This window comes from Mastomys coucha, unplaced genomic scaffold (assembly GCF_008632895.1).
Source record: "Mastomys coucha isolate ucsf_1 unplaced genomic scaffold, UCSF_Mcou_1 pScaffold22, whole genome shotgun sequence".
Taxonomy (NCBI): domain Eukaryota; kingdom Metazoa; phylum Chordata; class Mammalia; order Rodentia; family Muridae; genus Mastomys; species Mastomys coucha.
The window spans coordinates 168663369-168688368 of NW_022196905.1; the positions used below are offsets into that span (position 1 = coordinate 168663369).

A 25000-nucleotide genomic window follows, 5' to 3' on the forward strand; every position below is an offset into this window, starting at 1 on the left:
ACTCAGAAATCCACCTGCCTCTGCCTCCCAAGTGCTGGGATTATAGGCATGCGCCACCACTGCCCATATTTTCTTTCAATAAAGGCCATTATTATATAATTTTTATTATATTCTATATTATATAATTTTATATTATATAATTATATAATTGTATTTTATTACAATTTGAAGTAATGAAAGCCAGACCAGAAAGCATTCACGTCTGACTTAGCTATCAAAAAAGAATATTGGAATATCATTCAAACATTTTACTTCAAGATATGGCAAATGACAGGGTACCAGACACATCCTGACTGCAAACTTCTGAATGGGGGTTCTCCTTGGCACTCCTTTTTCCTTCTGGAAACCTGATCTCTAGTAAACTGGGAGGCCACTTCACTGCAGGCCATTAAGGGACAACAGCTCCCAATACCTGGCCTCCAGAGAGCCACCCACAGGCCACTTCACAAATGGAGAACATTTTTCTTCTTCAGTGACCTACTTAAAAGCTTAGGGCCTGGACTTTAAGGAAATGATGGTTTTGTGCAAATGAGCACAACTTCCCCTCTCACCTTCTGACTCAGCAGAGGCCAACCCCGCCCCCTCCTCCCGCTGTCTGACTGCACACAGGGAAGTAGAACCCTAACCCTCCAGCAGCACTCGCCCTCACCGCATGCCCTGCATCTCTCGCCTTTGCGCCTCACAGGATGGCACGCAGTGGGAACTGTGTTCACAGTACAGGAGAGGGAGCTTAGAAACTGCTATGATCCCAAAGTTCCTGCAGACCATGGCAAGGACTCTGCATTCTCTGAGTCCCTCTCCATTCTCCTTGACCAAGAGGCTTGCTTTAAGCTCGTTCTCCTGCTTCATCTCCAAGTTCTTTCTGGGCAGAGTTTGAGACGCTTTCCACTCCTCTTTGGGTGTACAGGGGCACAGGAGTGAGTGCACATGTGTGTGCATGATGGTGGGGTACTAGGGATGACCTGCAAGGCCTTGTGGGTGGTAGGCAAGTGCTCTAAGAGCAAAAGCCCAGCACATACACTTTCAATTTAAATATCCCAAAATCAAAGGAGAGAGGGAAGCGCCAGCATACCCGCCATAACCTGTAAGATGACAGCAAAGGAAGGTCCAGCACAGAGAACTGACAGGAAGAAAAACCTGAAGTGCATGGAGAGATGCAGCCAGGACCAGCAAAGTCATGTGAAATGCCAGCCCCGACTGGCAAAGAGATCTTTCAAGGTTTTAGAGACACAGATGTGAAGGAGTGGTGAGGGAGGACCAGCCGAGGCTGGGAAGATGCGGGCCTTTTATCATATCAGTTCTGCCCCGGGAGCCCCTCTCTATCTTTCCAGGGCCTGGCCCTGCCTGGAATACTTTGCATATTTGTCAAGAGGTTGAGAAGATTATTTGTGTTTTTCTTCCCTGATAGTCACAGTTGCCTTGGTGATGAAAGGTGTTTGGGCTTTTGTAACAGTCACTTGTAGAAACCTGAAAAGGAGAAACTCAGAGGACCACAGCAGGGGCTGCAGGAGTCAGAAAGAAGGGACTGGAACGGGGGCTTCTCCAAGAGGCTTTCTGTCAGTCAGGCATGCAAACACATTCATGCCTGCAACACAGTAATGCCACCCTGGGACAAGGCTTGCCTTTCGAAAGGTTTCCTGGACCAAAGTGCTTATTTTAAGCAAACTCAGAGCCGGCTCCGGAATGCTCCCCACCAACGATAGCCCACTGCGCGGCTCATACACTGGAGCAGGACTGGCTTTGGAAACCTGCAGCAGCACATGTGGAGCAAAAACCTCGACTGTTCTTGCTGCTTGCTAAGCAGACCTGAATTCTGCCAGCGGGGCTCCTTTAGGGGCGTGAATAGAGGACGTGCAATCAGAGGTAGCAAGCTCCCTGGCAAATACCACCTAGAGTGTTCTGAATGTAGTTTTTCCACCTCTACTCCTCCCAGTCCTCCTCCACTCCTCCCAGGGATATCAACTGAACAGGGCATATCAAGTTGCAATAAGACCAGGCACATGGCCTCCTATCAAGGCTGGATGAGGCAACCCAGTAGGAGGGAAAAGATCTCACGTGCAGGCAAGAGTCAGAGGCAGCCCCACCCTCGATGTTAGGGGTCTTACAACAAAGGCAAGCTTTACTGTCAAAACGCACATGCAGAGGGCTTAGCTCAGACCCACGCTGCCTCTGTGATTGCCACAGTCTCCATGAGCGCCTGTGAGCCCTGCTTAGTTGATCTTGTGGGCTATGTTCTGGTAATCAGACAGGATATTCTGAAGAGACACACCTGTGTCCCAAATATTAAAATCTCCTCAGGAGTCTCACACTGAGGAAGGAAGCCAACTAGAAGAGGAAACTGTCTCTGAGAAAGAGATTTCACAGTTCTAGCAACTTACCTTATGACTACCTTACAAGGTACACAGGAGCTAGGCAGTGCTGTTGGATGATGGGGCAGGGGGCCTCACTAGGACAGAATTGCTTAGTGATGCATGCCATTTGCCCTGAACTTAAACCCACCCCCAAATCAGACTCGGACCTCTTCCCACTGTGGCCATGTTGAACGCACCCCCTTGCCTGTTTTTCACTATGACTTGTCTCTTTAGTGGGCATGCCTTTGATCTGCCAGGGGCCCAGGCTTTGAGCCTAAAAACTCCATTAACAAAGTTCTTGAATGACTTGCCCTCTGGAATCCCAAATCGGATTATGGCTGTGGGCTTCAACATTACAATCAACTCCATTTTCAGTGAAGGTTTTTTTTTTTTTTTTCCCCAATTCACTTAATTCCTGTCCCCTAGAGAAGCAGTTAATAAATAATCTGGCCCAGCATGGCCACAAAGCATAAAGTAGCAATGTATGTGTTCCGGCATTACCTTTCACATAGGCCCAGGACACAGCCTTTATCGTGGGATCAGGGTTGGGCTCATTTTTTCTGTCCAAAGGGCAGAGTACAGTAAGACAGCCACAATCTCAAGTAGCAAGTTTAGCTTTAAGCCCATGATATGAAAAAAGTCCTCCACCTATCAAAAAATTAAAAAGTCAAATGATCCCTCCTCAAAGTATATCATTTGTTGTATGCTTGATAATTTATAATTATATTTAGAAAATTAAAATTTATATGTTCCTATTATAATTGAAATCTAGTTCTTTGAAATTAAAAGGATCTCTGAACCTGTAGAAAGTGATGGGAGATTCACAGAAGCATTTTGGGGTTTGGTGTGTAAACCCGTGTGGGTATGTGGTGTATGAATCAGACCTAATAAGGTCTTATGTATATGAGGCAAGAGCTCCAGCCCTGGGCTATATGTCTAGCCCTTCTATAATATTTTAAAACAATAGGATATTCTAATGTATATTAAATATTAATATGTAATATTGCGTGTATTAATATATTAATAATTAATAAAAATGAATATATACTATTTTTAAATAATAGGATAAATCCCCAATCACACAGTATGGCAGAGAACAAGAAACTCGGTCCCTTTACTTCTGTCCTCCCTTTCCCATATTCTCCTAGAAGCAACGCCCTGTTTTGTATTCTCTCCCAAGTGACAGTCTTATTGCTATAAGTAAAAATTACACATTATCCGAACCACCTACCTACCTTGTGGCATTTCTGCAGGGATCCTTTGGGGTAGGGGGTGGGGGATGGGGGTGAGGATTCCAAGATAATGTTAACATCTAAAAATACATAAAACCTTGTTTATGTCTCCTACATATTTTCGATGGTGCCTTAAGGAGATCAGTCGTCACATAATCCTAGTACTTGGGAGAGGGAAACAGGAGGATCATGGAGACTGGCCTTGGGTACATAGTGAGACAGACCCTCTCCTTGTTTGGGGACAGGGAGGAGGAAGAAGCGAGGATGAATTGGGGAATGTGGAGGAGGGCAGGATCTTTCTCCACAGATGAGGAAAACCAGATCTCCCGATCATCCCTTACAGATGTAAAGCTCGTGCTGCTGGGTAAAGGGCTATGAGGAACGGGAACGCCTCAGAAACAATCATTCTGTGGCTGGAGCAAACATGCTTTTCACATTCCACGAGGCAGCCACAGAGAGAGAAATCATAGTCTTCAAGATCCATGCAAACATATTTATCCTCTTTGCACTGTAGTTAAGAGTGATGAAGGGGGCCATGGCTTGCCTCCTGTCAGGGAGGAGCCTGGGCACCAAACATCACAAAGCATTAGTTGCAACGGGACAGCAGCTGCCTGCTTTCTTTTTCTAAAGTAAACACATCCGAAAATCACATTTATTTGTTTGTTTGTCTACGTATTTATTTGTGTGTGCGCGCATACATACTGTATGAGCATGTGTGAGCAACCATGCCGTGGTGAGCACGTCTTGTAAGGGCTGGTTTGGAGTGGCTCCTGGGTACTGAAGGGTTTTGCCTTTACTCAGTAAGTAAGAGCCTGGAGGCTAGTCCTGCTGCTAATTTCTAACTTTAAACACTGAGACAACTGCTGGAAACTTCCTCACTGTGAAGAAGGTAAAAATATTCCACATAAAAGGACACTCCCACTAAAGTACAGACTTCACCATGAAGACTCTATAACTTAAGACCCAGGGGAATACACAGCCACCTCTCTCGGGAAAACTAATAAACATAGCATCTACTTTGAACACCAAAAAGTCCAGAAACGGGAAGGTCAAGAAGACCACAGCTTCACCACTCTATAGATGTGTCAGTGTTCATTTCAGGCTCTCAGGGTCTAGCTTAGACTTCAGGGTCAGCACAGCTACCCACTTCTCTCTTAGGGCTAAATCTCAATTACAGGCTGCGGCACACATCGGCGTCATCCCCATAGAAACCCAGCGTCAGCCTAGCCGACTATGGCTCCTCTGGGAGGAAGGCGCAGGAACAGAACACCCCTCCAGGGTGTTTGAAAGCAGAACACAGTCAATCTTTTCCTAGACAGGGACATTTCATGGAGCAGCTCAGGAGCTGTCTTCCCAGAGATTATACATAAGGCAGAATGCCATACTGTGGGCCACTGAGGTTCTAAAAGAACGTCTGCCCTGGAGAGTGTGGCAGCAGTGCGGAGTAGCAGGGACAGAGATGTTTACGGCCTCTAACATGCTGGCAGCATGTCCTCTACAGCAGCTATGCAGTTGAGCCAGTTTTACTGTGGAATGAGGTGGGTAGGTGGCAATCAGGGCCGAGCTTTGATTATAGAATTACCCATTGGCTAACCTTCCACCCGAGTCCTTCCTTCTGCTGCTGGCAGGACTGGTCTATTCCGAGAGCAGTGGACAGACGGCTCCCGCTGCTGTGTTAAGTCTCATCTCTAAAACACTTTAGAAGCACTGAAAAGGCTATTTATTAGGAGACACCAAACTTGGTCCTAAGAGCTGGTAAGTGACATGGAAAAAACGAAAAAAGACACAGGAAAGGCAGGTGAAGAACGACATGGAGGCTGCCGAGGTGGTTAGCAGATTAGTCGTTGTGGCCAACCCTGATGACCAGAGTTAGGTGCCTGGGATTCATGTGGTAGAAGAACCAAGCTGACTCAAGTTGTCCTCTGAACTTTACATGTGTAGTGACACACACACACACACACACACACACACACACACACACACACATACACCTCTACACACACACAGAGGGTGGGGGAGAAAGAAATGTAAAAGAATGTTTCTAGTACTGTCTCATATTGTCTAGCCTTCAGTAATTAAGACACCAGGACATGGTGGAGCTTCACTTGGAATCCCAGCACTTAGACTTGAGGCAGGAGGATTTGAGAGTTTTAGGCCAGACTGAGCTAAACAGCAAGATCCCATCTCAGAAATAAACAAAAACAAAAGCAAAACCACCCCCTCACACACATACCAAAAGAAAGACGTGGTACAAGAAAAAGAAAAATCAAGTATGCTTCAAAAGTGGACTCAAACCACGCTAGCCCAACAACTACTGTTTCATACATTTCCTCTGGGGCTTTCCCCCTGTGCAGTTAGCAGTTTTGAGCTGAGAGACCTTGTGCACCTTTGTCTAACTCTCCTCTGGTCCCAGCTCCCCTTCTGAAAGAAAGCTGAGGGCACCTGCTGCAGAAGGATTTCATGAAGTTTAGATGGTCTAAGTAAGTGTCTAGAACTCAGCCTGCTGTGAATTGCAGCTGTAATTATTACTCAGCTGAATCAAAACGCACAAGCAACTTTATTTGTAGCACAGGGCACATGCCTCATAGTTAGGAACTATAATGAGGTGAGAGGGTACCTGGCAAGCCCATGCCAAGGTGTTCCTCTGAGAAATTACACCATGCAACAGATCAGTCATTAAAGGGGGCTTATTGGGAGAAGGGAGGGGAATGAGCACCCAGAGAAGGAGTAGAGACAGACAAGTAGATGTGTAGACAGACAGACAGACAGACAGACAGGAGCAGAGCCATGAGGGCAGAGAAGAGGATAGGGCATAGAGGACAGAAAGGATGGGGGGAGAAACCAGCTAGGAACACATGGGGTGGGGGACAGAGAGACAGACAGACAGAAAGAGACAGAGACAGAGACAGAGAGGGCGAGTACCCTAGGGTGGAGGTCCTTTTATCCGCTGCACATACCTGAAGCCCCTGCCAGGCAGCAGGTGATGTTGTAAGCTGCTGCTAGGTCCCCAGGAGAGCCTAGTGGAATCGCCTGTAAGCTAACAGTTATAATCTTCACACCACCAAGTCTGATGGTTACATGACACCTGAGAATGCTACAGCCGACCAAAGTCAGCAGGTTCCCGACATGAAGATAAATAGCTCTATGTTAGTTACCAAATACTCAAACATGCCCATCTAAAGTAAATATCAAGGGACTTGAATTTGTATAGGAAAACAATCACCTTCACCTACACAATTAGTACTACATAATTTCAGTTTAGTTTTCTTATATCATTTCTAGATGGTGTTTTTTTCTTTTTTCTTCTTTTTTCTTTAATAGAAGAATTTAAAAATCCCATGATCAAAGTTTATGTTCTGGAACTCGTTAGGGATGTAAAGGCCATCCATCTCCAAGGCCTTTGTGGCTTTCACACCAGTGGGTAAAAGGGGGAACCTACAGCTCCTGCAATCAGCAATATAGCTGGGCAGTGCAGTCAGCGGCAGCATATGATCGCGTGATTTCTAAGCAGACAACAAAAACTCAAGCTCCCATCTGAAAGGCTTTCTACAAATTAGAAAACTTAACTCATTTCGTACAACTGTCTCCTTATAAAGTTGATCATCTTTCAGAAAGCCATAAGTGGTACTATTCTATAATGAGACCTGAGATCAGATATAACTGACACCAATGTATCATGCCTGGCCTGCCAAAGGAATTTATCGCGACAGTGACAGATCCTCATGAAAACAGCGCTCAGGGATGGGAGAAGAAAGTACACAGTCTGGCACTCCATGCCGTGGCCAGAGAAAACAAACTTTGGTGACCAACATCAAAGAACGTTCAGTCCGGCTCCTCACCCTGTAACAGATGGATATGCTCCCTCTACGAGCTCCTGGCAAGGGAGCAGAGAATATGTGGCTTATCTTTTATCGCTGTAAGTTCAAGGCAGGAAGAAAACACACCCAGAGAACTTCATGTTAAAAACCACCAACCAAAGAGGACACATGGAGGGACCCATGGCTCCAGCCGCATATGTAGCAGAGGATGGCCTTGTGGACATCAATGAGAGGAGAGGCCCTTGGTCCTGTGAAGGCTGGAAGCCCCAGTGTAGGGGAATGCCGGGACAGGGAAGCAGGAGTGGATGGGTTAGTGAGAAGGGGGAGAGGGGAGGGGATAGGGGGTTTTCAGAGGGGAAAGGAGGAAAGGGGATAACATTTGAAATGTAAATAAAGGAAATACCTAATTAAAAAAAAAGAATGTTATGTTAAATCATATCTTAATAACAAATGGTCAGTAAAAATGAAAGGTTCTATTTTGATGACCTGCAGTTCACATTCACTCTCTGTGAGAGAACCATGCCCTAAGAGGTCACGGCCGCCACTGCTCTTCAGATCGGACACCATTCTTGGTGATAACAAGAAGCCTTTTTAAAGCCGGGCGTGGTGGCGCACGCCTTTAATCCCAGCACTTGGGAGGCAGAGACAGGTGGATTTCTGAGTTCGAGGCCAGCCTGGTCTACAGAGTGAGCTCCAGGACAGCCAGGGCTACACAGAGAAACCCTGTCTCGAAAAACAAAAAAACAAACAAACAAAAAAAAAAAGCCTTTTTAGGCTGGACTTTCTGGAGGATCTACTTTTGCTGGTGCTTAGCTGTGCCCTTGATCACAGAAGGGCACAGAAAAATGAAGCGTGTGGCAGCCACATCTCTAGGATGGCTCTGGTGTGGCTTGTTAAGGCCTTCCCTTTGGGTAGCTAGCTCAAAGGCCGGCATTCACGGAAGATAATTACAGCTGCCTTCCTTCTTTCCAGGGCACATTCCTCATGTCCCCTGGGGACAGCCCTGGATACTCAGAGCCTTGGTTTTTCTGTACCAGGTTATCAACACTCTTCCTCCTTTTGTGAAAAGAGGTTCTCCTGACCAGGTGTGGAGGTGCACGCCTGAAATTCTAGACCTCAGGGGGCAGAAGCTGTGGGATGAAGGGTCTGAAGCCCGACTGGGCTACTGTTTCACACCAACCAACCAACTAGCCAAACAAATGAAAACTTTGAATGCATACTACCATTACCATGCAGGAATGTCAGCTATTCACTCGGTAAGCCACTCAATGCCTCTCAACAATGACCAAGTCCCAGATCACACAATAAACAAGACAGAAGTGGTCAGGTGAAAGCAGGCATCTCAGGCATGGCCTCTTGGGGCATGAACTCTGTCTAAGTGGGGCACCTTGTGGGGAGGAAGACCCACTTTTCTTTCTTTCTTTTTTTTTATTTCTTTTTTTTTTGTTTTTTTGTTTTGTTTTGTTTTTTGTTTTTTTTGTTTTGTTCTGTTTTTTTTTGTCTCTTTAATTTTGTCTGGCTCTTTTTTTTTTTTTTTTTTCTGAGACAGGGTTTCTCTGTATAGCTCTGGCTGTCCTGGACTCACTCTGTAGACCAGGCTGGCCTTGAACTCAGAGATCAGCCTGCCTCTGCCTCCCAAGTGCTGGGATTAAAGGCATGCGCCACCACACCTGGCTGAAGACCCACTTTTCAATCAATACATGGCTTGGGTGTTATTCAAAGGCTCTGAAGGTTTAGAGGCCTGCCCTAGATCCAGAGCCAAAGGCAACGCTGGGAATTGCTGTAAGATGTAAAGATCAAATGGTTTCTTCTTAGCCACGCTCTCCTCCACCTCAGTCTTGAGTTCCCTCTCACTCCTGGAGCTTAAGCTTAAGCCAGCACTAGCTGTCCTCCGAGGAGAGAGGACGAAGCGACCTTTCCTATGGCAGAGTGTTTCAATGAATAGCTAAGCAGCTACAGGTTGGGAGTTAGCAGCATTTTAACAAGTACGCGTACTGCTTATAATATAATTATTGCATTTCATGGTTAATAGCTACAATTCAAATGGTCGATCAGGTACTGCTTATAAAAGTCTTCCTCAGACGGCAGCTATTAAAACACTGTAAAGGCCTTGGGGTAGAAGGGAATTCAGGAAGATGGCTCTCCACCTCTCGCTGTCCCAGATGTGCAACAGACCATTCGCATACTGGAGTGTTATTTTTTGCACAGGGGTGTTCTCCCCACTGTTCTGTTATATCAGGTTTTCTTTTCCCGTATTCCTTGAAACTGTGTCATCATCAACGTTGCCAGAACACTCCACGGAGGTCACACACCAGCCACACAATTACCAAGCAAGCACTTGGCCCGCACTAAAGCAGTCGGCATTTGTAGACACAGGCATCCACGCCCTGCTTTTAATGGCACTTTCAATGGAGTCACTGCCTTCAACAGAAGACTCAGCTCACAAGTGGCACTGCCCAGAGCCGTCTTTGTCATGGTGACCTCACCCTGGTATCAGGGTGACTGTTGGAGTGAGAAAGCAGAGCTGTTTCCTGGTTCGCTTTCCACACACAGCTCGGAGTTTACCTGTTTAATCTTATTGCCTCCTTCCCCCTCCTCCCTGCACAGCCCCCCACCTTCCCCATCACATCCAATCTGTCCCAAGGCAGAATGATTCAATCTATAACATATTTCTGAAAGGACTCACTACTTGCCACTTCCACAGCCATCACCATATTGGACGGAACCACTGCACCCCCGTCTCAATTATTACAACAGCCTCCCATCTGGTCTGCAGGATTCCAGACTAGGCCAAGTTCAAATCCCTTTTCACTCAAGAACTTGGACAAACTGGATCACGGACCGATCCTTTTAATGTTCGGTGGCCTCCAAATTCCTTTCTGTTTAGCCCTTACCCTACTTCTACCTCAGGGCCTTTGCACAGCTGCCCTTTGGATTCCTCTTCATTCTTTAGAAATGTCTCAGAGGCCATTAATATTCATAGCTGGGGCTGCAGCTCAGTAGTAGTTCAGTACATTCCCAGCATGCACACACCCTGGGTTTAATCCCCAACACCATAAGCATAAAACAAAGGCTTATCAACTACTACTTTACAAAATAGGCTCTTGCTGTACAGCCTTGGCTAGCTTTCAATTCTCAGGCTCAAGTGATCTTTCTGCCTCAAACTCTTACATGCCCTCCTTTCCAATCGCCTTCTTCACATTCTTACTGGCCATTTAAAAAAAAAAAAACCTTTTAGATTTATTTATTTTATGCATATGGGTGTTTTGTCTGCACAGATGCAAGTGCTCTATCTCCATCCAGTAGCCTCAGAGGACAGAGGGCAGCAAATCCTCTGGAATGTGAGTTACAGACAGCCGTGAGCTGCCGGGTGGGTTCTGGGAATCGAACCCAGGACTCAGACTCACATACATACAACGCTCCTAACTGCTGAGCCATCTCTTCAGCCCCTGATCATTTTTATTTTATGAATCTCTTTTCTCAGATATATTTTTTATGTTGACTTTATGTGTGTGTTTTTTCCTGTTGCACATATGCCTGCTCACCATGTGCATGCAGTGTCCTTAGGGGCCAGAAGAGGGTGCTGGGAAGCTTAGAGCAGTAGTTCCTGACAGCTGTTAGCCAGGAATCAAACCCTGGTCCTCTGAAAGAGCAGCCAATGGTCTTAGCTGCCGGTTATCTCCCCAGTGCTGACCTTTTGATTTTGATAGCTTGTTCTTTCCCTCTCCACGATTTAGCACAGTACATTTTTTTTTCTTGTGTTCTTTTGCTTAAGATCTACTTCCCAACAAGGCTCTGGACTTCCTGAAGCACGCATATCGCCTCTCTGGCATCTGGCACACAGCAATCCCAAAGAATATTTTTGGCCTAACTGGTAAAATATACAAAGTGCCTGTCATGGAAACATAGGGGCCCACGTTTGGATCCTAGCACAACGCAAAAGCCAGGCACACAGAAGGCGGTGACTGTAACCCCAGCATTGGGGCAAGTAAAGAGAGGTAGGACCTTGTAGCTCATTGGGTAGCTAGCTTAGGCACATTAATGAGATCCAGGTTCATCCAGAAACCCTATCTCAAATAATAAGGTGGGGGAAGATGGAGAGATGGCTTAGTGGGCAAAACCCTTGCCTCCCTACCTTGAGGATCAAATATCCAGCAGGTGTGGCGGTCCAGCAGCAGTCTGCTACAGGCACAGGGGGGCCCCAAACAAGCTGGCTAGCTAGACACTCTCTGCTCAAGTGAAAGAGACGTCACCTAATACACGTGGTAGAGAGCAGTCTTGAGGAAATCATCTAATGCCAATGACACATACACACTCACACTCACGCAGAAGTATTTTGGAGGCTTGAGAATAGAGTTCAGAGGTTCAGAGAGCTCACTTGGCATACATCAGGCCCTGAGTTCAATTCCTAGTACCAGAGGGGGGGAAAAGTATTTATTAAAAGAATGGGTGTAGCTGGGCAGTGGTGGCGCACACCTTTAATCCCAGCACTTGGGAGGCAGAGGCAGGAGGATTTCTGAGTTTGAGGCCAGCCTGGTCTACAGAGTGAGTTCCAGGACAGCCAGGGCTACACCGAGAAACCCTGTCTTGAGAAATGGCTGTCCTTTAGAGACGAGAAGGGGGCGGAGCCAGAATTTCCTCTGTGCTAACTGAATGTCTGACAAGTGAAATCACTAGTCATACCATCACCTGGCGACAACTTTGATGTGCTCTCGTCTGTGTTCATTTCATTCCACAGCCAACATGAGGGAGGGTTGTTTATCACAGGATCTGCCAAAGCCTGGAGCTCAGTTTTCTACACTGGGGCAGGAGGAGCCCATCCTGCCTACTGAGAGAGAGAAATGCTGAGAGAGATGTTGAGAGAGAGAGAGAGAAAGAGAGAGAGAGAGAGAGAGAGAGAGGAAACTAGTAACAGTATTGCTTGAATTTTCCACCCTGCTATAAAATAATCTGAATGTGCCTAAGAAGCCTAAAGGCACCTCCAGATGCTTACTTTGAGACTTAATGACCTCTGTTGTCAGGTAAGCCATTTTTTCTATGCCTCTCAGGAAAACAAGTACTCAATGCTTATTTTTAATAACCCAGTTTTTCCCACTGGGAACTTATTTCAGCATCTTACTATTTTTTAAAGATTTTCAAAATATCTAACCTGTGCAATAGCCCAAAGCTTGCAGAGGCAGGCATTTGAGTTTCAACAGATAGAAGAAATGGACCCTCCACCTTTCCCTCCCTGTCTTAAAATCCTGACGATTGCTGCAATACTAAGTTTTATGGTGTTTACTTGCATAATGAGCCTCCAGCTCCCCAGGCTGAATAAGTATTTTAAAGTACCTCTAAGAGATTATTTCTTCAGTTTTGTTGCTCTTAGCATCTTAAGAAGGTTTGTCTGCTTTTGTTTTAAACCAGTCACTACATGCGTGAGACTAGCAAGCTGGGCTGAGGGTCCTGCATGCTGCTTATCTGAAACACTTCTGATTCATGTCAGCCGTTTTCTCGATACCTAACTGACTACTATTCAGCCAACACCCACTGGAGCCTCAGGTTCTTAACAGATACAAAAGAGTAATATTTATTCCTGTCTATTTTTCCTAACTGAAGGCCACATATTCCATGCTATTAAATGGATCCTGCCCTTATAGTAGGCTGTCCTATATATTAGGCTGCTTGGTACTTTCAAAGTGTGTCATTACACTAAATTTGAGGTCAGCAACTTCAGAACCATGATAAAGAGCATGTTTCCTTGTCTTCGAATAAATCTGCTATACAGGGCTTATCAAGAGAACAATTAAGAAGCTGGCTCTTGGGGCTGGCGAGATGGCTCAGCAGGTAAGAGCACCAACTGCTCCTCCGAAGGTCCTGAGTTCAAATCCCAGCAACCACATGGTGGCTCACAACCACCCATAATAAGATCTGACACCCTCTTCTGGAGCGTCTGAAGACAGCTGCAGTGTACTTATTTATAATAATAAAATAAATCTTTGGGCCGGAGCGGTCAGGGTTGACCAGAGCAAGCAGAGGTCCTAAAAATTCAATTCCCAACAATCACACGAAAGGCTCACAACCATCTGTACAGCTACAGTGTACTCATTCACATAAAATAAATAAATCTTTAAAAAGAGAAAAAAAAAAAGAATCTGGCTCTTAATGTGATAATGGACCTCAAATTTAAGTGTCTGAAACCATAAGAAAAATCACCCTCTGTTCAATAACTGTTTTGTTAGACACACACACACACACACAAACACAGCCTACCAAGCTTTGGCTTTGTTTCTGATTTTTAGCATGTAAGGTGGAATCAAACCATTAGTAACTAGTTCAAATCGATTTTCTAGCCAAACCTGTTTCTTTCTGCTAAAACTTCCAGTTCCCGGGCTATGTTGTGTTCTTTACCTCTCAGCTCCTGGGGCACCTTGGAGTTATCCAAGGGCATCCACCGGCTCAGTTTAAATGGCTTCCCTCAGCAGCTGGGAAAGCCCCTAGCTCCCTACCTAGTAGACGGAAACTTTGCGATTTCACCTACTTTTTGAAAAGCAAAGACATCCTATGTCAGTTACAAAAACCCCACTAAATAAGCACAACTTCCCTGCCAGTCAACATTGTGACTAAGTGGTAACCAGATCATGTGACAGAAACAGGAGTGACCATGCAGGGTTAGGGTTACCTTAGAGAAAATGAGGAAAAGGGATACAGAGAGCGTAAGGAGGTTTCCATCCCTCACGCAGCAGCGCAGGACCTTTTGAACCTTCACACTGGCTTCATTAATCCAGGAAGCAGCAACTCTTTACAAACACCAAGCGTTAAGTAGCAGCATGCTCCATCTATAAATAGGGAAACTGGGGTGTTTGGAGCCAGAGCAACCCAGCTATGAGTCAGGAGCAAGTGAACATCAGACCTAGGACTGGGGAATCCCCATCTCCAGCATGGGGGTGCAATCTATCTTGCAAGGGGGATGAAATAGTCATATAAGGAACAGTTAAATAGGGCTGGAGAGATGGCTCAGTGGTTAAGACTGCTCTTCTGAAGGTCGGGAGTTCACATCCCAGCAACCACATGGTGGCTCACAACCATCTGTAATGAGATCTGACGCCATTTCTGAGGTGTCTGAAGACAGCTACAGTGTACTCACATATAATAAATAAATAAATAAATAAATAAATAAATAAATAAAAAGTAAATAAATCTTAAAAGAAAAAAACCCTGTTAAATGGAGACATGAACATCCATGTTGGAATGGGGCCAGATGAAGAGCCAATCGTCAACAACCCAAGCCCCTGGATGGATAACTTTGGCTTCCCTGCTGCAGTTACAGTATGGCTGGTAAGCGGATGCTTCAAGATACCCCAGCTAGCGTCACGGCTTTCCTTTTAAAACATGCGGTCAGAAATTCCTATTCATCTGTGGCCACAAAAACGAAATCAGGCATTTCAGTTATAAATATGCTTGCTGAAACTGATCCCACCCTAGCCTGGAAAATTCAGCTCCTCTGGATCCTGCCCCATCCCAAGGAAAAGTTAAAACGCCCAGAATATCTGAAGTATATGAGAAAGGGGCACACGGGTATGTTTCTCCACTTGTAGCGTTTTGGTCAAGAAAACTAACCAGTTAGGCTAATCCAAGCTCTGGTACACGAGAGAAACATAATGAAAGGTTCCATTGGTTAAAGTGTCCTTTGCAAACACCAGTGAACAATAAAAACAAAAAAAAATAAAAAAACAAAACAAACAAACAAAATCAAATTAATCTGTAAGACTTTAAAGTGAACTGGGTTTTGCCCAACTTTCTCTGCAGAATTAGGATGTCCTGACAGAACCCTCAGTTGAGGAGCCACAGGTAGGCTAGCGAGTAGCCACTGTACTAGGAATTAGAACCAGACAGAATTTACCAAACTCCAAAGAGCAACAATGCTGACTTCTACTGAGCCCGTGACAGATCTCGGAACGATCACCTACCACTAATTCGGACCCCAGACAAACAAACTATTCTAGAGTTCATTCTGAGAGGTAGAATCAGGTGGGCATAAGAATCAGCAATCACCAGGCTGGCGTTTTTCCCCATTCTTGTCCTCACCTCTCTTCTATCCACCCTCCCAGCGATCGTCCAGCTCCGGGATATTGTGCTTTCAGTCCAATCAGTTACCCTCCCTGGCCCAGAGGTTCTCAGCTCAAAACCTCAAACTCAACAAAATACGCAGGGGAGTGTCCACGTAAGAGAAAGCGGATACCCCACCTAGTACGAACTCTCCAACCTGCATATTGTTTCAGTTCATCAAAACTTCCATCTAGGGCTTAGAGTGCTGTGCGGTCTAAGGGCACCCTGAGGATTCAAAAGCTCTCCCATCTCCCAAAAGCCCCCATAACCGGGAGAGGTGGAACTTGGCAGACCGAAGAGAAACTGGGTTAGGTGAGACTGCGGGCGAGGGGGAGCCAAAGGCCTCCCTCCCATCGCGCGGTGGCTGCCACGCTCGCACCACCCCCCAAGGTGCGCTGCCCGAGCGTCCTTCCTCCCCCTCGACTCCCCGCGCCCCGCGGCCACTCACTGCTTCTTCCTGCGGCCCTGGTCCCGGTGCAGCTCTCGCAGGTCCACCTCGGCGCGGCCCAGGAACTTATCGAGACCGAGCAGCGCGCGGTGCAGGACAGTGAGCTGCAGGGTGGCGGCGGCGGCGGCGGGCGCGGCCCCGGAGGACAGCAGCGGCGGCAGCTCGAAGGTGGCTTCCTCGCGCCACACGGGCGCGCCCAGGCTGCGCTCCGACACGGACGTGGCGTACTTCTCCTTGCCCACCTGGATCACCGCGTACGCGTCGCTCGTGCCCCCGGGACCCTTGGCCCGCAGACCCCGCGCCTGTAGCACCGTCACCTGCACGTGTGTAGGGGACCACATGGTCCCCGGGCCCCGGCCCGCAGAGGCTACCAGGGACATGGTGGCGGACGCCGTACCCGGCTGGGAGGCCAGAAGGTAGTCGCTGTCCTCGGTCTGGACCGCCCACCCAGCTCGCGGGCCGCTTTAAGGCTTCCGGCCACGCCCCCGCCACGCCCCCCGCGCCCGCGCGCCACCTGCCCGTGGGGCGGGCCTCTCGGAGAAGGAGGGGACCTAAAGGTCACGTGGGCTGGCGCCGCCTGAAGATTTTTGGATCAGAGAAGTGAGGATGCACTAAGTGGTCCCCAGCTGCCTGAGTGCAGTACGAGGGAGCGGGGGCAAGCCTGCCCCGCCAAGCAGCAGATGTGTGGTCTTGTGTAGATAGTAATCTGCAAAGTAATTTGCCTCTGTTTCTTCTTGTGTAAAACGAAGTGACAGTGACTCCTTGGATTGCTATAAAGAAAGTAATGCATTTAAGTTTTCAGCACAGTTGCTTGCCCATGGGGAGGACTCCGAATGGGTCAGCTATGCTCGGGTTAAGCCAGATGACTCCAAGGATGCTTCTCCTGCTCTGGTTCCCTGGGTACTGCTCTGGAGGAAGGCGGGGCGCCAGGGATGTTGTGAGAGACTGCTAGAGGGAATGGGAGGGTAGATTAGGGACCAGCCTGTGCTACCCTGCCCTTACCACATAAGGTAAGGCTAGGTTAGGAAGAGCAAGAAGGAGGAACTGGAAACGGGGTTGCCAAACCAAACCCCTCGGTTCCCCCTTTCTTCGTACGTAAGCCTCCTGCCTCTGCTCTAGGCTCCATCTCTGGCCTCCCGCTTGGCTTTCTTGTCCCCAGTCAGTGTCTAGTAGATTGGTGACTTCGCTGTGTGTTTCGGGTCATCCTTCAAAGGCTGACATCTCCTGTGTCAAGTATTCAGAGTGGAAATGTAACTTTGAAAGCCTTGAGGTTCAGGAAAGATGTGACACATCAGAGTTCCTACATTAAAGCTGGGAATAGAACCCTGATGCCCTGGCTCCCATGCTAGAATTTACTACACCTCCTGCACTACAACATTCTCAAGATCCCAGGCCTGGGTGGATACCTGCCTAGGTCGCCCAAGGTTTCCAGCCTTCCCTTCCCTCCACTGGGCTCCCTCCCATCGACCAGCCAACAGCTTTCCTGACTTCTGGAACCCCTGCAGGGTTGAATTACCGCCAGCTGCATTCACTTCTCACTTAAGAGACTTGAAGGCATTCCTTTTTGGGTCCCACCCCTTTGTTTTCCTTGACTTCTGGGTAAACAAGCCTGGAGCTTAGAGAGTTTCTCTCCCTCGAGGCCCCAGCTGCCCCTTATCTACCTAGGTACTCCTCCCTGCTTCTCACAGATTTCCCGAAAGACTTGACATAGCTGCCTGAAAGGCTAGTGACGTATTTAACTCCCCTGCTTCTCAGTCTTGGCAGTGGGGTAGAGAAAATAGGACTGCCAAGGTGCCTGGGTCATGCAGATTATCAACACCAGGATTTGGAGTTTATACCTCAGTGTTAGACTGAGCTAGCTAGCCCCTGGAAGGTTGTGAGCAGCGGCATCCTTAAACTGAGCCCAGTTGCCAGACAGCGTCTGTGCTGGTGAAGAGCATCGACAGCCGTTTGCCTTCATTTCCCCCTGGGGACTGTCTGCCCTCTTTCCCATCTGCCTTCACTTTACCCATCCTTGCTGCCTATACTCAGTCGGCTGTCCTGCTGGTCCAGTGGCCCCGACTAGATGAAATCTACATCTGGGGTCCAAATTGGCTCTATAAGTTTACAGCTCTGATTTCCTCCACACTTACGTTAAATATGTGTGTGTGTGTGTGTGTGTGTTATATTTAATATATGTATGTATGTATATATTGGGGTTGGAGAGATAGCTTAGCAGGTAAGAACACTTGTTGCTCTTCCAGATGACCCAGGTTCTATTCCCAGCACACACGTGGTGGCTCAACTATCTATAGTTCTAGAGGATCTGACAGCCTCTTCTAGCCTCTGCAGACACCAGGCATGTATGTTACACAGTCATACGTATAAGCAAAACACCCATACACATAAAATTTGAAAAATTTTAAATATGTATTTTTACTATATGTACACACACACACACACAGAACAAGCTGATCTCAGATTTCTCATTGTTCTGTCTCTGTCTTCTGAGGGCTGGGATTACAGACATGGGTCATGTTGCTCAGCTCCCACACTCACACTCTGTGCTACCTTCACAAGAAGCAAGCAAGGATCGAACCCTAGCTAGCTAGTCTCTAGGGATGAGCAGGAGACAGCATCTCTTCATTCCTGGAAGAGGTAAAGAGAGGGAGGTAGAGCGAGAAAGAACTCATGAGCATTTGTGACCTCATGTGTTTGAGTTTCTGTCAGAGACTCCGACTAAGAGAGATGGCAGGGTGGAGGAGGGCAGTGCCACCTCATCACCAGCACGCACCAGGGTCTTTTTTTTTTTTTTTGACTCCCAGCTGGGTTCAGCTGAGATGCCTGGGGCTGGGCTTAGTGGCGATGGTGGTAGTGAGCGGGCGATCAGACAGGTCAATAAAGAGGGGACAAGGTGTTTTCCAGCCAGATGTGGACCTACGAGATGGCTGCTTCCTCTTTCTTGGGGCCTAGGCACACTGTGTTCAAGACTGAGTGGGAGTCTGTCTGCTCCCCTTTTGACAATACTGTAACCTGACTAGGGATACACGGGCACAGTGGCAAGGGCTACAAGTCGGGAAGGCTCAGGCCGCCCACCAACTAACTGCACCACCACTCCCAGGCAGCTGGCTATCCCAGAGGCAGGTCTGTAACCATAAAGGGTCATTGAGAATGTTTGTAAATACCTCCCGTGGTCAGGGCGGAGTGAGAACTGCTCTTCCTCCCACCCTGCCCCGCCCACTCCTGGGTCCAACTGAAAGAGGAAGAGAGTTTCAGTCAACCCTGAGCACACAGACAAGGTGCTGGGCAGGTTAGACTGGACAGGCAGGGCAGCCGTCCTCCTCCAAAGGCAGCAAAGCGCAGCTGGGAGCAGGAAGGCTCCCGGGCCTCTCCACAGGCAGCGGCCAGGCTGGGCAGGCAGCTCCTGTCCACCAGGAATGCAAATCTGTGGTGGCCAGCCAGCAGCTTCCTCATTCATCCGTGCTGGGGGAGGGGAGAAGAGCCAGACCTGCAAAGGGACCCTTGTCACTGCCGCCCTAATCGCCAACCACTGCCCCAGGAAGGGTTAACTCAAAACTGATCACTGGGAATTTTAGATGGATGTTGCGGCAGGCAGTACAGAGGAGGGGCTGGAAGAGTCTGGTAATGATGGCTGCCTTTGCTGCAGATTCCAGGGTGTGGTGGTGACAAATGTCCTCGTCCAGTGATTCATTCAACCAGCTCTTGGTAAATAGCTGTCTAGCCTCTTGTGTCCAGCTGTCTTGGCACCTGCCCACTAGATGGGCCGTGACTGCCTTCTGTGTGAAGGTTTGAGGAGCATGCGGGTTGGTTGGTGTCAACCTAGATATATTTGGGAAGACAGACACTCCAACTGAGAAAAAAAAAAGCCTCCATCAGATTGGCCTATAGGCTGTCCCCAAAGGATCTTCTTGGTTAATGACTGACGTGAGAAGGCCCAGCCCGCTGTGGGTGGTGCCATCCCTGGGCTGGTGGTCCTAGGTTGTATTAAAAAGCAGGCTGAGCAAGACAGTCAGCAGTATCCTTCTATGGCCTCTACTTCAGTTCCTGCCTCTGAGATCCTGTCTTGAGTTCCTGGCCTGACTTCCCTTGGTGATTGACTATGAGCTGACCAGGGATACACAGACGCAGTTGCTTTTGCACATGGTATTCATCACAGCAACTGAAAGCAAACTATGACAGGGAATGAAAAAGAGTTTCTTGGCTGACTCATAGGAGGAAGCACAGGTCTCCACCATCATTGTCCTGTGTGTCTTAGAAGTAGAGCCCTTCTCTTGTTCTCTCTTGCTCTTGCCTTCCTGTTCCTGCTTTCTCTATTCCTTTTCCTCCTCTCTTCATGTGCTCATGGCTAGCCTCTACCCCCCACCCCCCTCTGTCTCTGTCTCTGTCTCTGTCTCTGTCTCTGTCTCTGTCTCTCTGCCTCTGTCTCTGTCTCTGTCTCTGTCTCTGCCTCTCTCTCTCTCTCTCTCTCTCTCTCTCTCTCTCTCTCTCTCTCCCTTTCTCTGCCTCTACTACCCTCTTAACTTTCCTCTCCATGTCTTGAATAAACTCCATTCTGTACTATACCACTGTGTGGTTGGTCCCTGAGGGGGAAGGGATGCCACAGCAGCAGAAGGAGAAGGAGGAGGAGGAGAAGGAGGAGGAGGAGGAGGAGGAGGAGGAGGAGGAGGAGGAGGAGGAGAAGAAGAAGAAGAAGAAGAAGAAGAAGAAGAAGAAGAAGAAGAAGAAGAAGAAGAAGAAGAAGAAGAAGGAGTAGAGCCTTGTCATGAAGCCCTGGATTCAGTGCATAGTATTGATTGCCAAGAAGAAGAAATACACAGCTGTGCCCCTAAAGTTTTGAAATTTAAAAACTGGCAGAAATGGATGGGGATAATGTCCATCGATCTTTTCTGCATCCTTGATGCCTCTGTTGAACAAGCCTGCATCATCGATAGCATGAAGGTGTTGTCAAGAGCTCCCTGAGAAAGCTCGAGATTCCTCTATAACTCCATGGCCATCGAACAGAGGTGCCCCCACTTCCACTCTTTCTGTACAAAGACCTCCTGGGTCTCCTATTTTCTAGTTTGTTCCTTGGCACTTTGATTGAACACTTTTCTTCTCTTGTACACAGGAAATAGGCACCTCACCTCTGGATCATCATTGCTAGCTCTCTAGGTCTTCCAATTCCTTGTGAGTAGAAGAGAGCTAAGTAGAAGAGACATGAATTACTCAAACCAGGGGCTGGAGAGATGGCTCACCAGTTAAAAGCACTGATTACTTTTCCAGAGGTTGTGAGTTCAATTTCCAGCAACCACATGGTGGCTCACAACCATCTGTAATGGAATCTGATGCCCTCTTCTGGTGTGTCTGAAGACAGTGACAGTGTACTCAGATAAATAAAATAAATAAATCTTTAAAAAATAAATGGCTCAACCCCTTAGCATCTAGCCATTAAACCTCTACAACTGCTATAGCACTGCCCTGAACAAACACTTTCAAAATTCAAGGTTTACTTATTTGCTTTTATTACAAAAGTAAAGAAGAGGTATATATCAGAAGTAGAATGTTGAACTGCAGATGTGAAAATATTCTTTACTTCTAGCTACAAGCCTCCCTTGATTTTTCTAGAGCCATTTGTGGTATATCAGGAAAGCGGGAGTTTTGCTCAAGAAGCTCAGAGAGCTACAAAATCCACAAGGCCCTTTGCCAAGGTTATTCAAGCAGTAAGTAGTTTCTGGGGAGAGGGTAGTCCCATGTGGAGCTCCTGGGATATAGCTGTCCTGAGAGAGAGGGCTTTTTGTGACCTTGTTGCTTTTGAATCACTCCTACTTCACTAAGTGACCCCTGGGCATGCTCCTATAAGTGACAGCAACCAACTCATTGGTTCACAAAGCTGTGTTGGGCAGAGTCCTTTCTTTGGTACTCTGGGGTTTAGACATGGCTCGCCAGTCACACAACATCCCCTAGAGTTTACATGTTAAATCTTAGTTCCAGTGATGTGACACAACCTCCAACATACGTACTAAGAAACTGGAAGCTGAAAGAGACAAGGAATAAAATCTTGCGCAGTCCCTGGAGTGAGCTCAGCATTAGTGATACCCTAACTTTAGGATTCTAACCTTCAGAACACTGGGAAGAGAATAAATTTCGATATTTTTAAGTTATCAAGCTTAGAGTATATTTTTCTAGCAGCCAAAGGATCTTGGGAATACAATTACTACATCTCCTCCTATGACTGTTTTGGTGCATATACACAGATGAATACTCACACCCAGGAATGGAATTGCTAGGTCATGGGCTAAGTATATGTTTGTCACTAAAAGCTATTACCAAACAGTTTCCCAAAGAGGCAAACCAATTCATACTCCTCCCAATGTTTGAAAGACCCAGTTTTGCACAGTCGTGTTCACCTTTACTGTTGCTGGTTTGTTTTTTTGCTTTGTTTTGTTTTGTTTGTTTGTTTGTTTGTTTTTGAGACAGGGTTTCTCTGTGTAGCTCTGGCTGTCCTGAACTCACTCTGTAGACCAGACTGGCCTTGAACTCAAAAATCTGTCTGCCTTTGCCTCCCAAGTGTTGGGATTAAAAGTGTGTGCCACCACTGCCCAGCTGTTGCTGTCGTTTTAAGAAGCATTTCCCTACTTGGGGCTGAGCAGTAGTTTAAATTTTTAATTCCCCAATATCTAATGATCTTTTTCACTTTCTGCCACATGGGCAGGGTCTTTGTGATGCACTCCAGCACGTCTTTATATACTTTCTCCCACCTCTGTCTTCTTCGTAATATTTTTCTATCTTAGCTGACAGGAAGCTGAGGCAGGAGGATGAAGAGTTTGAGACAACCTGTACTACATAATAAGTTCAAGGCCAACCTCAACAATGGAAGGGGGTCCAAGCCAACTTAGCACACACACACACACACACACACACACACACACACACACACACACATCTTCTCTGACCTTTGACCTGCCCCCTTTACACTCAGTGGCATTGCTTGCTGAAAGGCAGCTCCTAAATTTAATGAAATTTGATTTATCAGTCTTTTCTCATGTGGTCAGTGGGTTGTGGGATGTTTTCCTAGCTTTCCTTTTCCCATTTAGATTAGCAAGCGACCTGGATGCTTTCTCCCTCAAATTCTCTTCTTTTTTTTCTTCAGTTTGTAAAATTACATTAATGTATATGTACATGTATGTGAACATGTGCATGCGGAGGTATGCACGAGGAGGTCAAAGGACAAAATGCAGGAGTCAGTTCTCTCCTTGAGTCATGTGGGTCCTAGATATCAAACTTGGGTTGTCAGACTTGGCAGCAAGCATCTCTGTGTACTCAACTTTCTCACTAGTCCTTGGCTGTAAAATCTCTATGCAGCTGAGGATGACCTGACGTTCAGAGCTCCTGCCTCTGCCTCTGCAGTGCTGGGATCACAGGCTTGTGATCCCACCAAGTCTGACTGATGATCCTAAGATTGAATCCAGGGCTTTCTGCATGCTAAGCAAACACTCTGCCACCTGAGCTGCAGTCTAGCCCTGGAATTAATTTTTGTGTATTGCTAATAGTTAATTCTTAGAAATGAAGTCCTGAGGCTGGGAGTGTGCCTCAGCAGCAGAGCCTTGGGCAAGATCTCCAGCACCATAAGAAAGAACACCCTAGCCGGGCAGTGGCAGTGGTGGTGAACGCCTTTAATCCCAGCACTTGGGAAGCAGAGGCAGGCGGATTTCTGAGTTTGAGGCCAGCCTGGTCTACAGAGTGAGTTCCAGGACAGCCAGGACTACACAGAGAAACCCTGTCTCGAAAAAAAAAAAAAAAGAGAGAGAGAGAGAGAAAGAAAGGAAGAAAGCTTGCCAGAGGGCTCCATGGCAAAGGCACTCACCTCCAAGCCTAAGGATCTGAGTTCAAGCCCCAAGCCCCACGTGGTGGCAGGAGGGAGCTGACTCTTCCATATATACACACAGATAATAAGTAAACTTAAGACTAAAAGAAAAACATCAGACTCTAGCTCCTAATTTTAATGCATGTATATTTATGTGGGGTGAGTGTGTGCGGAGCTCATGAGAGGTGGAGGAGGGGCCTCAGGGACGTGAGTAAGGAGGGTAATAGAACACATGTACCTTGGATGAGGGAGAAGCACGCTCAGGAGGCAGAGTTTAATGCTCTCGGGAAGCATGCCGTCCTCTGAGCTAATTAAAAAATTAAATTAAAAAAGGATAAAGATGAGACAGATAAAAAATGATCATTAACATTTTTATTTAAGTTATTACTAAGAGAAACTGGTAAGATGCTATGACCTGTTCAGAGGTGAGCCTTTGAAGACAGACACATTTATAAGTCAGGGATATTTTAACGAATGGCAGACAGAAGCAGAACTGGTTTTTCCATGGTGGAGCAGGGGCAGTGTCACAGCTAGACAATTGGTTTTCATGAATGTTGCATTGTTCGTGTCTGTCTATAGCTGCTATTGACTCTAAACTGGACACCCCAGAGAGTGCTGCAGATGATGAGGGTTTCCACAGAAGCACAAACACTTCCCTGCCATACAATGTTATGGAGCCAGGAATCACTTTTTGTCATTTCGCTTCATTTTGTTTCAGGACTGTTTCTCTGTATAGCCCTAGCTATCCTAGGATTCGTTCTGTAGACCAGGCTAGCCTCAAACTCAGAGATCCACCTGCCTCTGCCTCCTGAGTGCTGGGATTAAAGGTGCCCTGCCAAGAATCATTTTTTTAATGCATAAATATACAGGCCATCTGGTGCTGTGGACTTCAGTCTCAGCTTTCGCCCATGAGCTCTTCAACCAACACCATGTTTCAGAACACCGTTCTGTCTAGTACCTGTGTGTGTGTGTATGTGTGTGTGTGTGACATGTATATGTGTGTATGTATGGTGTATGTATTGTGCATGTACAAACATGTACCACAGCTAGGGTATAGAGGTCATATGACAACATTATGGTATCTGCTCTTTTCTCCTCAGCATGGATATCAGGGATCAACTCTAATTCTCAGGCCTCCGTGGCAAGTATCTTTACCCACTCTGCTGGCTAGTTTTTTTGTCAACTTGATACAAGGTAGGGTCATCTGGGAAGCGGGGAGC

The 25000-nt window shown here is 47.0% G+C and overlaps 1 protein-coding gene across 2 annotated transcripts in view; it reads right to left on the reverse strand.

Annotated features, from left to right (window-relative positions):
• Rab11fip1 (RAB11 family interacting protein 1) overlaps positions 1 to 16389 on the reverse strand; it is a 33009-nt gene extending 16620 nt beyond the window's left edge. For both annotated transcript variants that reach the window (XM_031339446.1, XM_031339445.1), the window contains exon 1: positions 15938 to 16389. In XM_031339446.1, the coding sequence (XP_031195306.1) occupies positions 15938 to 16317 (380 nt within the window). In that variant the 5' untranslated portion in view covers positions 16318 to 16389. The remainder of the gene's footprint in view (positions 1 to 15937) is intronic.
• Positions 16390 to 25000: the final 8611 nt, after the last annotated feature.